The 18066-nt window shown below is 41.5% G+C and overlaps 1 protein-coding gene across 2 annotated transcripts in view; it reads left to right on the forward strand.

The window, feature by feature from the left end:
• Positions 1 to 18066, forward strand: part of ANKH (ANKH inorganic pyrophosphate transport regulator) — a 102707-nt gene that overhangs the window by 80929 nt on the left and 3712 nt on the right. For both annotated transcript variants that reach the window (XM_075052171.1, XM_075052172.1), the window contains exons 9-10: positions 16512 to 16641; positions 17649 to 17772. In XM_075052171.1, the coding sequence (XP_074908272.1) occupies positions 16512 to 16641; positions 17649 to 17772 (254 nt within the window). The remainder of the gene's footprint in view (positions 1 to 16511; positions 16642 to 17648; positions 17773 to 18066) is intronic.

Here is an 18066-nt window from a genome sequence, read left to right on the forward strand (position 1 = left end):
TTCCACGGCTCTCTATGTTATCTACCATCACACACCTTGGAGGTTTTCTCTTGTGTGCTGTGCCAGGCCAAGGTTATGTTATGTTCTCTACATCTGGAGCCTGCCTTGAAGTCTATCAATGTTGTCAGAGACCCACAAAGGGGAAATCTTTCCACTTAATAGATTGTTCTGAGAATGCTATTTCAATCTCAAGCTTTCTCTGAACTATTTTCTTAACCCTTCTGACCATTTATCAGCTTACTCGAGTTCTGATAGATCATGAGCTTCTCAAATTACCATCACCATCCTTTGCAGAGGAATTCTTGATTACTGCAATAGGCTTTTGTTTTGTAACTTTACAGGATTTTTCTTCCAAAAGTTCTCCATAGTACTTTCAAGGACAGTTCTTTCATAAGCTCATCATGAGAGATTTGTCCGCACTGAAATTCCAGAAACACTTTTGAGGTCCATAGCTTTTCCCGTCCTGTTTCTATTTTTGCCTACTAGTGACAGATTCTTAGGATTGCTTGTCAACGGACAGAGTGGAAAAATAGACACATGAGCTCTAAAGACTCAGTTTGGTTTGAGGGCCTGAGTCTGCAAATACTTCAGCACATAAGCTGAGTAGACATCGGTATCACTCAAGTTATAATGTGCCACAGGTTCTAAGGAACTGGACTTCAAATCTGCATCTGTTGCAGCCAAAAGTCAGATGCAGTCATGTAGCAGAGCTCCCATGGCCATCGCTGATTGCTGTGTTTTTCTGGAGGGGCTCTACTGCAACAAATGGCAGTCAGGCTGGTGGCATCACCATTAGTAACATCTTGTTCTTTGGGATCAGAGGGAAAGTGGGAAACAGGCTCCCAGGCTGACCAAGAGATCAAAACAAGTCAAATATTGAGACATGTCATGTGAATCCATTCTTCAGTGGATGATCTACAGAAGGATTCCAGAGGATGGAAAGATAAAGGAAGTCCATTAACCACTGGAAAAAATAACAGTGAAACTTTTAGTATGAGCAGCAATCGTGCAGGAAAGTACCCTCCCAGTGTAAAACGCTGGGAAACCTCCCAATCATTGAAGACATGCTATGTCATGGAGTTGAAAGAAAAATGTCCTACCTCCTTCCACAGACCAGTCATGCATGCACAAGGAGTCCTGTAAACCTACTGTTACAGCAGAAGCACTTTCTCACCCTTGTTGACAGTGGCAGTATTGGGTCAGAGTTAAAAAAAAAAAGGCATAGTTCTGTTAAGAAACATAACTTTGTTTTTATTTTCAATCTTAATGGGATCTGAAAGGCTGCAGTTGAGCCTTCCCAGGCTGACTGGGCAGCATGCAAATATGTTCTGCAGAGTGTGGTAATAAGTACCATCTCATGGCTTTGAAGCATCAGACAGGTATTAAAGCTGCTTCTTCAAAAAATGGGAATTAGTTGTATTGCTTAGTGAAAAAATTGTAGACAAGCTGCAAGGCTGTAAGTAGAAGCCATTAGACTCCCAATATGTAAAAGAGCTGATGTGATTACTCATATTGATGTGGTTTTGGTTGTAAGTAAGCAGTAGTTCTTCCAACAGCCCTGTTTCATGGCTATGTAGCTGAACATAAAATTTATATAGCAGAGCGGAGGGACTCAGCTGAAGAATTTTGCCCATACAATTAAGGGCCTGGTTCTGATTTTAGAAAATAAGGCGTGCTTGGTAATTTACTCTCAGCTTAAAGAGTGTGCATATTGCTGCTTGCCATTATTTGTTACTTCATTGCTATTAGGCACTTCAGGAAAAAATGCTTCTTTCTATATATAAGTAGAGACACTGCTCCAAATGCTAGTCTTGCTGCCATTGCCAGATAAGGCTGTTGAAGAGCTAAACGTTTTGATTCAAAGCTAGACCTGTTCAGATGACGCTACAATTCAGCCCTGGGATCACTGCAAAGCTGTAAACTAAGTGAAGACACAGACTCCCAAGAGAGAAAACTAGTGCATTTGTAGCACACATCCCTTTGGTTGTGGGATGTGTCAGCCTCAGTACAGTGCAGGAATCCCAAAATAATTTGTCCAGGTGCTGAATTACTGCATTTCTCCATTGCAGCAAAGGTTTGCTCTGTCAGGGGAGAGCATTCCCTCGCTTGTGAGCTGTGCATAGAGGGGCAGGCTGTGGGAGGAGTAAGCTACTCAAGGGAACCCTGCCTTACTCAGCAGGAGTAACAGCAACTAGGCTGCGCTTCAGCAAGGGTTTTTCTTAGAATAGTGGCAGTGTCTCTGAGGTTAGACACCACAGTGCAGAATTCAGGGGTTTTCCAAGGCAGCCTGTAGGGCACAGCTACTGCCAAATTACCTGGGTTTTTTTTTATTTTTTTAATTCTGTCTCCCTTTCCCAGTTGAGCTCTTCCTTAAGTCTTCTGTGATGACACAGAAGTTGCAGTCAGTTAAGATCCTTTTTCCCTGGCTAATGTCAGCTGCTGGCAGCCACGTGATTAGCATTTGGTCATCTGCCTCTGAGCTGCAAGGCTTTCCAGGCTGATTTCGTGTTAGTTAGCGCCCGCGAGATGAAAAGTGGTGAGCAGAGGGCTCCTTTGGGAGGGCACACACTCCTTCTCTGCATCTGCTGCTGCCCACTCCCCGTGGCAGTCGCAGACGTCTGCGTGCAAACCCTACACGAGTCGGCGAAGTCGCGTGCCCCGAGTTGAAAGCGGGCCAGCAATGGTGCAAGCAGCGCTGGGGAAAAGGGCACATCTCACTCTCTGAGGGGACTGGAAGTGGTGGCATCTGTTCACGTCTCAGTCGGCTTGGAAGGGAGGTGATGTCTTACTTCAGAGCTGCGAGCAGCCTCATTTAAGTTGCTGTCATTGGGGTAAAAGCATGGCCGGCTCCATGTGGCTGAAGCAAGATCACTGCATGAGGAGCATACAAGATGCTGATCCGAGAAAGCCATTTCTCAGAGACTACTGTGGAGGCTCCCTAGCTCACCATCACTAAAAATGACCCAGAATCATCTGTACTTACTTGTTTGTTTATAGCAGGGAAGGAGCAATCGGTTCTGACAGCAGTAATTAGTGAACTACGCCATTCGGTTCAGCTTCCTCTTCAAGCAGCCTCAGCTGGGACAGAGCACAGTGCTTTAAGGATACATTTCCAAACACCAGCTCCTGTTAGCTGCCTGGTTCCTGTTAACTAAAGTGTCAGCAAGACACGTGGCCAGTTGTATCTTCATATTCTTGAGTGCTCTATGTATTACAACAGGTTTTCCCTTACCAATAAGACAGGCTCAAGGTGCCAAGGGTGGCATGCTGTGCGCGCCACGCCACCTTCATCCGTCTGTCACCAAGTTAATGTACAGCAGGAGAGCTGCACAGTACTCCTCGGTTTTAACATGCGTTCTGTTAGAAACGGCTCAAAGCTCACCAGTGCTATTATAAAAGGAATTTCAGTGCTGCTTTGCTTTTTTTTTCAGTGGACACACAGTTACGGACAAATGGGGAAAGTAGCAGTTTTCATGAATAAACAGACTGATTAAAGGGAGAAGCTAATTGTGTAGAACACTATCTTGTATTTAATTAGCAGACACCGCTTAAGAAACAAAATCCAGATGTTCAAGTTTGCCTTGCGGTTTTTCATTCCTTTCTATTCCAAAGGGAGACTGAAAGATACAGTAGGGGGAAAGCTTTCACATTTACACTTGTATGTATGTGTGTGTGTTGTATGCAAGGCTTACAAATTTCAGATTTACATGTTAGAAACCACAGACAAACTAGTAAAAACTGTAAATCCCTTTTTTAAAAAAACCAACATTGCCTTGATGTTTCAACTAAAGTGAAGACTCAGGCACTTAAGCTGAACAAATTGATAGGCATCAGTTGTGTTGTGGTAACCAAAATCAAATGCCAGGTAACCTGCATTAGATTTAAATCTCAGTGAAAGTTTAAATGTAATGTACTTAGAAGCAAACACCTGGTCAGCTTACTGGCTTATATGTTTGGGCCTGAGAGTTGAATATGTGTGTGTCAATACATGTCAAAAGGTCACCTGCTTTACAGTCAGGTTTGTCCATAATCGAGGAGTCTAATGATAGCTTTAAAATGTTTCTTACTTTTAGAATATTACTTTCTACTTTATATATTAGGCCATTTTTTATATTCTGTAATAAAATATTACAGTTTTTGTAAATAGAATGGAATATTTAGATTCATATCTGAACTTATTCTTTTGACAGGGGAAGAAATACAGCTTGATTTCTAAGGGCTCCTGCTGATGAGCATCTGTAGTTCAAGGAGTTACTGTTGGCAACTGTCTTGTTTCTTTCATTTGCTGGAAATTATCAGCCCCTTAGGAAGGGGCAGGCATTGTGTCAGCTCTCTAGTGCTTCTTGTAGCACAGCAGTATAAGATACCATCAGTTTGCAGTTATATTCATCTTATATATTAATGTATGGTGTACGTAATTATAAATATGTATCTTATAAGTATATAATCATATGCAGAGTGTAGTTATAGATAAGTGGGGTTTTTTTACATTATAATGATCAGAAGTTTTAAGCTGCAGCATTTAACATGTTCGCCTGTGCATCTCTTATTTCCCCCCAACCATTGGCAGAAAAGTGGGACAGACTTTAACTGATCTTGCAAGATTAAAATAGATAGACCCCATCACAGTCTTAAAACAGCAGAGAGGGCTCCAGAGTCACAGGGTTTCTTTTGCTGGGTCCCTGTGATGGGATAATTTAGTTTCAGCCTGAAGAGAGGAGGAGGAAGGTCTTTGTTCCAGTTGATGACAGTTTGCTGCAAGCCATCCCATCATTTGCCTAATCTCCAGTCATCATCTGCTTGGTTATCTTCTATAATTAATCATTGAGCACCTAGGAGATAAGACAAAACCCCTGATCAAGAGCAAGGAAGCCAGTGTAACAGGGAAAATTCCCTATATGAAAGAATGAAAGTCCAGAATACAGGACTCAGTAGTTGCTGTTTTCTACCTATTTCTTAATTCTGTAAGAGCTAGAGCCAGTCACTGTGGAAGAGAGGCAGCTGTGTTTCATTCAGGCTGAGAAGCCTTGTCCGGTTAAAAGGCAACTCCAGATGCCCAAGCTTTTGTGCTCTGCTTTGGATTTGGTTATGCCAAACTAGGAACTGCCAAGTGGATACCATCTGCCGACTCTCCTGTCCTGATGTTCAGCAAGGCTTCACCAGCCAGTGAAGTGTAGGCACTGGCAGATAAAATTGGAGCCTGTGTGAGTGAAGACAGAATATTCATACCAACTCAGTATATTATTGCAATAGCATTGCTTTATTGATGTATTCCCTGATACTATGCAAACATTTTATACTCAATAGTTGTTTAATTTCCAGTTGAACTCAGCAAATCTTATTTCCCAGCCATCAGTCCGGCAGCTGTTTTTTCCCATGAGGGGCACCAAAGACTATCCAGTTTTCACTAGGCCCATTTGCTCTCAAATTTTCAGTGTCTAGTCTAATAAATACACCATTTCATATCACTTTCTTCTTTTACCAATAAGTTCATTTTCCACATGATAATGTATCTGGAGTAAAGCTCTTGCATACATAAGACACTGATGTATTTAATGTTTTCAGCTACACAGTCCTGCTACACAGTGAGACATAAAGCAACTGTTGGTGAAGGACAGAAGGGAAAGAATTCTTTGCATCTCTGCAGCGAGACTGACTGCTGTCTTACTAGGTACCCTTAGCTTGCATTTGGGGTAATATGAATTAGGCTCGCATATTGAGAAACGCCGAGGAACAGGTTCCTGTTTCACTGATGAAACCTTCTGAAGGCAGAAGAGGAGTGTCCGTAGGGGGAAATAACTGCACGGCAGTTCCCTGCAGTGTACAGCTCTCACTGGGGGTCAGCTGGTTGGTGTCTGGAGTCCCACGCAGGCTGACACTTAGCCACCATGAGTGCACTTAATGAGTTGCAATACTTACAGAAGTATCATGCGCTTCTCTTTGTTTCCATCTTTGGAGACAGGACACCTGAAAGGTCTTATTTCAAGGCTGAGACACAGTAAATTGCATTCAGGAACTGACAGATTAGCTTTAATTTTTAGATGCCTTAGGCAGCTTCACTGTAGCCAGAGGGCATGCAAAGAAGTATTTTAAAGTAGAATTTGCCACAAGCAGTATATGTGAACATACTTTCACAAAAATGTAGTTAATTTTTTTTCCCTTTCCTAAAGAAAATAAGGCTAGTTACCAGTACTACTGTGAAACCAGTATTAGACTGTCAGGTACCAAGTAAAGATAGGAATACTAGAATTCATGCACTCACTTTCATGCATTTGAGTAAACAGAGTGAGAAGGTTTCCGTGTACACACTTGATTAAGTTTGGTAAAGATCAACCTAGAGCAGAGCCAAGTGATTTGCAAATTCTGACCAATGCGAGAGACTATTGAGGCTTTCACTCCATTATTCCTCCTTCACTCTCACTTGAAAGGCCTTTAGCCAAGTATCTGCCACCTCATCCCCATGGTTTCAAGTGATTCAGATGCTGGAAAGGGGAACAAGAAAAAATACTGTTTCTGTTTCCTTGTGACTGATGCCACAGTTTTCCTCTGTGTATTGAGAGAGGGTTGCTACCAGAGAAAATCACCCAGTTATTACAACTTGTATAGCTTTGATAGCAATATAAATTCCAGGCTGCTAATGCTAGTTCTTAGTTCAAGAGCTGAAGAAAGCATTTTCAGAACAAAGTGGTGATTTCTGAGGTCCTTAATTTAGGCGTTCCTCGCTGTGCTTTACACCTAAACCTGCAGGCAATGCTGAAACCTACCCACTTGCCCATCTCAACTCTTACGTAGATGACTGATAGCAGACATTCAGAAGATGGCCCACCAAGGCCAAGTTGGGAATTGGGAGAGGGGAAGGGTTTGGAGGGGAATGTGGTGAAGTATGAGTGTACTTAATGCTGAAGAGAGAACCAAAGATGTAGTCTTTGTGCAGTGACAGTGCAGGAGAGCCCAGCAGCTGAACAAGTAGTTAAAAATGGACTGATGTTAACAAAGGCTTATTTTTTCATGAATTTGCGATCCATGGTCGAGGGAATAGCATCAGGGTCTGAAAAGGACAAGCGATACTTTAACTTCCTTGGCCTTTCAGATACTCTACAGCTTTCCAGCAAAAGGGGAATGCAATATGACACCCAGTTAAAAAACGGATTAATCTCTTCTATCATGAGGATTTGGCTACTGTAGCATTTCTACCTTACTAGAAGAAACAGCTTAGCCACTCTGTGGAAAACAGGATTCATCATGATGATTTCTTTCATGTAAACAATGAAATCTGTGAGTTTATCAGTGTTCATGTGCTCAAACTATAACATTGCACAGACTAAGTTACTCAGTAGAAATCAAAAATTTGAATTCTGGATCAGAAAGGTAACATGACTTCTGATGGCAATAATGCTTTTCAGTTTTTGAGATGCTTGTGTTTTAACAAACACAGCTAGAGACACGAGCTAGAGTTTTGCAGCACTGTAGTTCCAGCAGATCAGTTATCAGCCACTGCACTAGAATTTAGAAACGGGAGATTACTTAAGGGCCAAATTTCTTAAAGTGGCTTCTGTTACTACATTAACTAGGGCAAGCCTTTGTTGTTTCCTAAAGCTGACCAAGGTTATATGATTTTTGTGTGGTTTTTTGTTTGTTTTTTTAAGGAAGTTAAGTCTGGCTATGGAACTTTAGAGTTTGAATAATAACTAAAATTTTTCAATGCATCACACAGTATCAAATCACAGATTAATACTGCCTATCCTCATTCCCCTTCCACCAAATTTGAAGCAGTCGTACTTTATAGTACATTGTCCAGTTCATCCAAATTGAAGCAGTCATTCATCCTCCCCTGTCCAAGGTCATGCTTACAGCTCTCCTCAACAGGAGATTTTCCGTGAATATCTCCTTTTCTGCTTTTGAGAATAATTCCCCCTGAGCAGTGCTGAAGAGCTTCAGACTCAGAGTAGCTACTGCAGTCTATCTCTCCATTCCTGGTACTTGTTGCTTTTTTTCAGGAATACCTTTTCATAACAAAGAAGAGCTTAGGCGTGGCTAGCAGCTGGCTTTAAGAAATGGTACAAACTGCATTTTCTTCAGAACTGAAGTACTGCATAGCATTCTTCCATGTAGTTTTTCCTCCCAAGTTTAAAGATAAATGCACAGGAACCACGTTTTGCTGCCACCGTATATACCTGTGACATTCAATGTCACAGATCAAAAAGCAGCCAAAAGTTTAAGCCATTGCAGAGGCCACTGCATTTGTGTTCAAGGTTCATTCATTTTTTCCTACCTTTTATTGGCTGTCTTTATTTTGCATCTCTGCATTGCTTTATTATCAAAGGTTACAGCTGGGCTTTATTAAAGTCATGGGATATTAGGACTGAGAGGCAGTAAAATCCACAGGAAGAAATGTCGTGGCAAGAAACCGATCTTTCTCGGAGGACACAACTGCAGCTGCCGACAGTGCCAGTATCTGAAATTCCCTGAGTGACTGAGTTCAGTGTCATTATTTCTTGTGAGTATACAAAGAAAGGAAATGAAAAAGAGGGACAGATTTCCCCCACACTCCCCAGTCTTATTTCATCAATGGCTTCTTTACAGCCTCATTTTATTAAGGACATATCACAAGTCCTATCTAGGACATTCACATTTAAAAAAACAGCATTAACTTTTACAACTAAATCTACTTTCTTTTGACTTTACTATCATACCCTATATGGATGCCAAGGACAGCTTTTAGAATAATAATCACCCATCCAGCAGATGAGTTTGTTTTCACTGCTTTGATTTTGCCCGTCTCTGAACTCCCAGATTGTTTTTGTATCTTCAGGCTGCTGGCACAACAGTAACAATTGGAAAATGACATATTGGCAGAGGATCGCTCAAGAAGCTTTTTACCTTTTCAAGGTCAGGTTTAGTTCCCGCTTCAGTAAAAATTATTTCAGACATGAGTGGAAGCATTCCTGCCTGCTCAGGAAGATGCTGAACCACCAGAGGCTGACTTTATAAAATCCTCACGAGGGCCTTGTCCCATCCGTGGTACCGCACTGAGCCTTTGTCCCGGAACAAAGGATTTCTGTTTGCTCCAGCGAGGTGGAGACTAATGTCTCCTTCATGATTGTTCAGGTTTCACACAAAGGGTCTATTCTGCACGAGTGGCTGGAGCAAGCAGAAAAGGAAGGGTCAAAAATTGTCACTGCAGCATGTTTCTGCTCAAACTCCGTAATCGCAACGGGAAGCAGCAAGGGCTGCAGAAAACTCGGGACAGAAGAAAATGACTAAAAGTTGTGAAGTCGACAGTTTTCAAAGAGAGCCTAGCAATCTGCCAGCTTTTTTTCAAGCTTTTTAAAAGTGAAGTTGTACCCAGTAAAATATCCTGCTTTCTAGAAAAACTAAAGCAGCATCATTCACTGAGGAGATAGAATGACCATCTGAAACAATTTAGTGACCCAACCCAGCCTGAAAAATATCACTTAAATATTTTCAGCAGCAGCTGAGGAGAAAGCAGATGTGGCAAGACATTAATATTATCAGAGAGTCAGTGTATTGTGCAGGTGCTGGATCTGCCTTTTTTTCTGAAGAATGTCATGCTCCGTCACTGAACTCTAAGGAAAGCTGGGGGAGGCAGGAGGAGACTTAGATCTGTAGAAACCAATTATTTCAGAAGATACGAAGTTAGGGAGTTTTTCCGCAGGCAGGCTCTGGTTTCTTTTGCTCCCCCTGCTGCTTGACAAATTTTATGACGGCTGTTTTCAGCTTTACACCACCCTTCGCAGAACACAAAGTTCACAGAAATCAATACTGACTTGCATGCGCCTGAGGGGTAATTGCTATAAGAGAATGTCCATGTGATCCAAGTCATCAGCATTATGATAAACCGCTTTTAAATACGACTGCAGTCTGACATTTTTACTGCACACAGATCCAGGGCTTTGTGCTTCGTAGGATCACGGGATTGTTCAGGTTGGAAGGGCCTCAGGAGCTTCTGGCTCGGAGCAGGGTCAGCTGTGAGGTCAGGGCAGATTTCCTGGGGCTCCGGCCAGTCTGGTCTTGAAAAACCTTACATTTCCCACAGAAGAAAAGGACCTGCTTTCTGCCCGCTTCAGCATTACAGGACGGGTATGCACATCATCATGATATATCCCAAAAGAGCGTGAGACTGCGGGAACCTTCAACGCCTCCATTTGGGCTGATCAGGGTTGGGGTTTTTTTTTTGGGGGGGGAGGGGGGGTCTTAAAAGCTGTATATCAAAAACTCTTCAAAACCACCAAGACTGCTCTCTGACATGATTTACAGCAAAGATAGCGTAGGATTCTGCAGGTCCATTGCGGTGCAGGCCAGGCCATGGTATGCAGCAAGCTTCCATAGCAAGCCAGTCGTGCTGGCCTCTAGTGTCATATCGTAGCCAGCAATTCTTCCACAGCTTCCAAAGAACTTTATGATTGTTTATAGCAATATGCTTAAAAAAAAAAAAACAAACAAAAATACCCACCTAACCAAAAAATCCCCCTCAGTCTTCAAAGGCAACAAGTTTTTCACTTGATTTTTTTCATGTTAAACTCACATGTGATTTCCTGTCAACAGGGAATAATTTCTTTATGATAAAACCTAGACTTTTCGATTTCTTGGTCAACGATAAAACACAAAATCCTTCATTTGTGTAAAATGATGAGTAGCTGGATCTCCTTTCTTCATAAGAACCCCGTTGAACATCTTCCATGTTGTTCAACTACTTCAGAGACTGCATAGTGGAGTGACTGCTTCAGGAGGTATTAGGAATTTGTATTCTGTTGCACAGCTAGATTCAACATGGAAACACACTCCAACTATAGTCTTAAAAGAGGTGTAACTAGTAACTATTTCTGTAGTTTCAGGACTAGTGGTTAACAGTTCAAAACCGTTGTTACTTTTACTCTTCTTCATAAAAATACGGAAGTGCAGTTTCCTTTAACATTAAGATGCTAGAGTAAGTTTTTGCGTAACAAGCCCCAGTACTACACAGTCATTTAGAGAAATAAATTGTCAAGGTCAGTAAAGGTATGGATTTGGAACAGGCATAAGAACAGCACTAACAAATTCAACAATTATTTTTTTTCCCCCAACATCTTGTGAAATAGGATGTTGAACAGAGGAGTTAGAGTTAGAACAAGATACTCTTTTGACTTAAACATATCTGCGAGATCAGCTTATCTTGTAAGCGTGATACAAGCTCTGAAAGGAGACAGAATCATGGAAGTTCTGTTTATGTGAGAAGGAGGGAGGCCGTGGAGATGTGTGGCAAATCAGGAGATCAGACCACGTAAGACTCCGGCTACTTTTAAATTTGTTTACTGCACACTTCAAAAGGCAAAATCATATGACACATATTCTTCCATATTAATAGAAGTGATGAACTTAACTGATACTATCCCAAAGATCTGAGGTTCAATTCAAAGCTAGATGTGTAATAAGGTATAAAGTAGATTTCTTCTGCCCTCACTGGGCGCCATGTAGCATAAATGGGAATAGAGAGGTCACGAACAAGGCACGGGTTAAATCAGTTAAGGTGCAATCCTCAATACATACATAGAACAATATTTTGAGGGTGAAACACCTCTCTTAGACAGCCATACTTCTGCAAATATAGCAAGTCCAACAAATAATAGAAAACATCTGTTGAGAGTTGTTTTGCAGGAGAAAAATATGAACTGCATTTCATCACAGGAGAACCTTTAACAGGTTAACGCTACCCTTCCCCATGGTAAAATCTGTTATTCCAGTCTCATTCCAGGCTGGTATATGTCTAGCCTATTTTTAAAAACATCCATTTTGGATTCGATAGCTTCTTTCTGAGGAACATAGAAACATATTGTGTCTTCATCATCAGGCAGCATTTCTTCTAACTGGAGCCTGCACTGAAGTCTAGAAACGCTGTTCTCTTGTTCATAGCTCACTGCAATACTCTTTTGTGCCTTATATTTATCAATAAATGTCCCAAAAGACAGGCAGCTTTCTACAAATGCCAAAAAGCAAATCAGTCTAGCACCCTGCAGATTACTAGACACATGACAATAGCCTTTGTTAGCATAATGTATTATAATGCATTATGTAGTGGGTCTCTGAGGTTTAGTAATCCCTGTCAGCAACCAGAATAAATGGAAATAATAGCTTCCAGGAGATGCAGGGTCTATGAAAAGACTGTTAGTTTTCAGCTACTAGCGTTCAAACTCACACATACAGCATCTGAAAAATCTCATGAACAGTCTTTCGTCACAATCATTTGTGAAAGTCAAATGCATGAAGTGTACTTAAGAGATAAAAGAGAAGTTGGACTGAGCACTAGCAGTTTGATACTTTCCCTACTGAAACAAAGATTTGGTGCATTCTCTCAGGCTTGGCGACAGCAGAAGTTTTTTACGTGTAGCCTTTTACTACACCTAGACACTGAATTTGCTAGCTGAGAATTGCAAGGTTCCACACGAAAGTAAGCACATCTACATACGGGGAGTGGCTAAGCCACAAGTGAGAGAGTTTTTTACTTTAATGCACAACTGGATTGGGAGAAAAAATATCACTAATATTAGATATGTAGCACAACATAATGCTGCATGGGTTGAAGGTGCACCACAGTTACTGAACTTGTGAAGCCGTAACGGCCAGCAGCTCAGACCATGCAGCCGGGGAAGGACATCTCGTATCTGCCCCTGCCCTGCTCTTTGGGGCCTTTCCTTCGGCAACCCCCAGTGACCTTGAGCAGGGAGACGGTACTAATCTAGCTGGAGCCTTGATCGGATCTAGTACGGCTGTACTGACTTCCTCATGGTGCTCTAAATTATTGACATCTTTGGTAAAGTCTTTCATATTTTACTACTGTAGATCAGTTAAAGGCACGTTACCCAATAGCACAGCCCTTCAGATCAGTTCAGATGATGAAAACACTGCTAGAAATGCTTAGGCTACTGTTGTTTATGCAGAGATAACACCATCATAATAAATCCTTCTGTCTTTACTTGGGCCTGTGTATGCTCTGTAGTGTTCCATTCTGTTTTTATCTTCATTTTTTCCTCTATCTTCAAAGCACTCATCGCTGTTCAGTTGAGGTTCCGGTTAAATGATCAAAGGCTTTAACAAAACAATCCTTTAATATCATGCTGCACTCATACCATAAGATAACAGAAAATCAAATCAACTCCGTTGCTAGAACTCCACAAGCAAAATCCTTACTCCCAAAGCATTAAAATGCTTCAGCCTGAGCGGAGTTGCCAAGTACAATATTCATTACTGTATAAAGCCGTTGCAGCAAACTGCAATTGCAACCTGAAGCTGCAGTGCCATTATGCATGCACATTGCTAGCCTGTGCGGAAGCTTTTACTGTTTCATCTTCACCTCTTGAATAGATTAAACGAAGGTATAACTGTAACCCTGCCCAAGCCTATTTATTCTATTTTTAACCTTGCAGACACGCAGAAAGACGTAAGAGGGAGGGGGAAACAAACAGTGTTTAACTCAAAAAAAGATAGAAGACATACTATAGGTAAATCTATTTCCTAAAACCTTTTCTGATCTGAGCCCCAGGAGGTTAGTACCGCTTACTCCACTAGATCCCATCTCTAGTTGTGTGTGCCACGCTCCCTGTTTCACTGGACTACTTGCATCATTTCATCTGTTACCATCTTCTCCGGTCTCCTTTCTGATCAGTCTTCACCCTTTACCAAGGGAATCACAAACATCATACAGACCACTCGGCATCACAAAAAAGTTAAGACTTCATCCTATTTTCAATATACCTCATCTGTAATAAAATCAGTAGCTGAAATACCTTCCTTCCTTTGCATGTTTAGCATTACTGTTTTCCTGAAGTAAAGCCTGGTTTTTTCCACTACATTTTCAATTTGTCTTTGAGATAATATGGAAACTTCTGAAGTTGCAAGCACTCTAGAAGTGAAATTGCAGAGGGCTTGCATGATGCAAAGCATTCATTCTTTTTCCTGAGGCTTTGTTCCCTGTGGGCAATGAGAATATCATCTGCTCATAAGATGACAGAGAGGAATCTGTTAGCAAAATGAAACTAGTTAGCAATGTTGCAACCAAAAAGATAGAAACACACTGAGACAGAAATAGAAGGTCCTTCTGCTGCCATGCCTCACGTCCTCAAACTGCTTATTCTTGAGCTTAGCAGTCATTGCTGTCTTTACCCACCAGCTGCTATATAAGAAGCGCTCTTTGAAGCCGTTTATGAGCACCGGCTCTGCTGATCAGGGGGGCAGAGAAGAAAGCAGGTTGCAACAGCTGAGGAGGAATGACTGCATACCACCTGGGTATAAGTCATTACCCCTGATTTGCAAACTGACCTTCCTCCCGTAGGAGCTGGATGGAAATTGAGTCTGTTCTTATTAAGGCCAGAAAAAACCTTTAACTTCAAAGAGAATAGGATTGAGAGCAATGCTTTTGGTCATTTATTTGCTTGCCTGTCTAACCATGTTAGAGCTCTCTAACCATGTCAGAATACTCTTTCAAATGGCTGTTGAAGAAGGAAAGTGCTCTATTTGCCTTTTGCTAGCAGCGGGCAGACTCTGCTGTTAGCATAAACATATGGAATCTTGCAGCAGCAGTAACTATACTCCTCAGTAGGATGCTAATGGCATTGTGCAGTATGAGCCGCGTAAAGGTCTTTGCTTTCATGAAAACAGCAAATTATAATTAAAGATTGGACATCTTCGCATCTTATATTGTTTATTGGACTTTGAAGAAAGATTTGACAAAATATGCCTGTATGGTTGCTTTACAGGTCCTTTGCAGTAACAGTACAAATCACTGCGGTCTGCCTAATGGTGTCTGCAACAATGAAAGAATTTGCTCAGTCACTGTACGGTTACCTTTTAATAACAGGATTCTCAACCACACAACCTTACCTGCTCTAGATTGTCCCCTCTGCTTCAGTTGTACCCTATACAAGTAGCTTGGCAGGGAGAGAGACGTGCTGGCTAAAGCAGAAAAAAATCCATGCTCGGCTCATTTGTCTTCTGCTCCTACCTTCCTCCACTTACTATGCTCTGTATAGGTGATGGAAATACACCGCAAGACAGCATCCAATTAGTCAAGTAAAACATTCAATTGTGAAAAAGAAATAGTGGTTCCTCCCCTAAGAAGTGGAGAAGAAAACCAAAGATGAGCCTTTTCGCAGGAAGGTGAAATGTTCTGTTCACCGCACGGGCAGTCAGAACACGAGACCTCCCACAGGCCACCCGGTCACAGGCCTTGGGAAACTTCTGCAGCCTGGGGACTTGTCGTCTAAAGTGAAAGGACAATCTCTGGCACACAACCAAAGAATGAAAGTGAAATCCCAGCTGTCTTGGAGGTGGTAGGACTTCAAAGACTAGCTTTAAAAGCCATCTGAACATGCAGGGATGTGACAACTGGATAAAAAGAGAAGAGCTAGATACTGTGATACTAGCTTGTAGGCTAAATTGTAAAAGAGTGGTTATAGAGTCTCACAAAGCCATCAGATTGCACAGCCAATGCACATAATTTACCTGGTACACTGGTTCGTAGCCTGACGAGAGGAGTGCCAGAGCATTTAAGGTCCCAAGTTTTGTCCTCTTCAGTCAGCTCATTTCCTTAGCATCTGCTTTACTGTGAGAATAACAGGAAGAAATAACTTTTTTAATCACAAAACCAAGTTAAACAACAAAGTAGTTATACTGAAAGGATGTCAGGTACCCCTTTTTACAGGAAAAGTCCTGTAAGGGCTGTTGGCACTGTTTTTTGGTGAGTACCTTGAACCAAAGCTGGACCTGCCAGCTGCCAACAGCCCCGGACTGAAGCCCTGCCTCAGTATCGACCCAAAAATTAAACAGCGTGTACTACCGCTATACCATTTGTGGTGGGGTTTTAATGGAAGTTTTCCTTTCGTGTATGGACTAAACAGCACACTCTTAATAAATATAACAAGACTTGGTTGATTCGTGGCCTGAGGGCACTGTGTCTGCAGGACTGTGCTGAACACCTTTGCCTTGCTATCGGGCATATTACAGACTAACAGGACGAGTATCAGCGGCGTGTTCAAACCCCTAGCCTTAGATTTAGGTCAGATCTCTGGGTCTTGGAGTACTTCTTCAAATCTTTAGTTAAACATTTGATAATATGTTTAGGAATATGGGTGTCTTAACCAGAGCTGGTACTGTAAAAATCAAGTTTCTCGGTGTTTTTGTAACAATTAGACCATTCAAGTACAACCATTTGCAGGCACCATAAAAATTCTTTCTCTATGTGTCAGTCTTGGTATGTGAGGAGCATGAAGAGTAGGAATTGCTTCTGAAGTTAACATGCCCTCCTATGTACACTTGTGTACTCTGTGTATTTGATTGCAAGCTAAGTATAAATATTTATGTATATTTACATATATACATATAAATATGTGCGTATATTTATCATCAGTAGAGTTATCTACCCATCAGTAGAGTAAACGAATTTTTCAGGCCAGGAGGGCCTACCTTTTGTTGTGCCTCCCTTCTGAAATATAAACATTTCTTAATTTTGTTCTTCCTAGCTCTGTTTTGTGATGTTTTGGACGCCAAACGTGTCAGAGAAGATTTTAGTTGACATAATTGGAGTAGACTTCGCTTTTGCAGAGCTGTGTGTTGTTCCTTTGCGCATCTTCTCCTTCTTTCCAGTTCCAGGTAAAAACCAAGAAAATAAAAACTCTGTAACCTCAAAACCAAACCAGCTGTGAGGTGTGGTGGTAGACTCTGGCATGGCTGTACCTATAAGAGGGCGTGGCTAAATGCATGCCTAGCATAAGTAATACCATTTTTATTAAAGCTGGTGTAGACCAAGGTTATTTACATCGGTAGTCAAGACACAAATGTTGCAGTAAGAGCAGTCTGTCGTTAGGCAGATTTCTGACTGTGAAATGTAAAGCCTGAATTCTGTCTATTGTAGTTGACCAAGAACATGCATATGAATGGCAGTAGCAATAGATGTCTGCCAAGTCTGAAATTAACTGTTTGGAATAGCATCTAGGACTACCCCCACAGTAACATCACCTCCATTAGTCTCCCCTTCTGCTGCCAGACTCAGTGGCTCTTTCAGATATCATCAGAGCATAAACAATATAGAATAAAAGTTAATGCCCCTATTCAAGAGAGAGACAAGCCTGACAGCAATAATCAAAATGTTTCCTCTCAAAAAATTTCTAACTTCTGTAATTAAATGCTACATCATGTAGTGTTTGACAGGTTTATAATGAATGTAAGCTACAAATGTAAGAATAGGTACATGTAGATACCTTTTTTTGTGCCTACCTGTTACACCGTATACCACACAGGAGCTAGATGGAAAGTTTTCCTTGGTATGATTTCTCTTTAGGGAAGGGGATAGGGTTTTGTAATGAAGAAAACTGCATGGACTATCCAATAAATTGGTTGTAAGAGCGCAGCTCTTAGGAAGGACTGCTGTCCGCCCGCAAAAAAAATCAGTATATTAAAGCAATTTGGATCCAACAAGATCTACTTCGTTTCTGGTAGGGTTTCCCAGTGTGCAAAGTTACCAGAAACAAGTTTCACCATGGTTATTTCTGAACAGCACGCTCTGCCTGAAAAAGCTTCATATGAGATGACTGACTTTTGTTTTGCTACTCTTGCCTCCCTTTCTCCCCATCCCCTCCCCTTGCCCTGTTGATGGACAGTGACGGTCAGAGCGCATCTGACTGGTTGGCTGATGACTCTGAAGAAGACATTTGTGTTGGCACCCAGCTCAGTGCTGCGGATTATCGTCCTCATCGCTAGTCTCATTGTGCTGCCTTACTTGGGGTAAGTCAGTATTCTCCACAGAGCTGATGGGTTTGCTTTCCTCTTCATTCCTGTTCCCTGTCACTTGGTAGCTGAATTTGCATAGTTCAGAACATTTTCCCCAAATACGAACCATAATATAAAGCCTAAATAGTGTCAATATTTGGAAAAGAAACATTTACAAATTTACAAGTGTGACTGTTGTAGGCAGGCACAATAGTGGTGTCCCTTTTGAAAAAATATGCAAATGTCAGAGGCGAAAACCTGTCCTAAGAGGAATTTATTTCCATGTTATTAAATGCACTCTTAAGAAAG

This window comes from Buteo buteo, chromosome 20 (genome assembly GCF_964188355.1).
Source record: "Buteo buteo chromosome 20, bButBut1.hap1.1, whole genome shotgun sequence".
NCBI classification, from domain to species: Eukaryota; Metazoa; Chordata; class Aves; order Accipitriformes; family Accipitridae; genus Buteo; species Buteo buteo.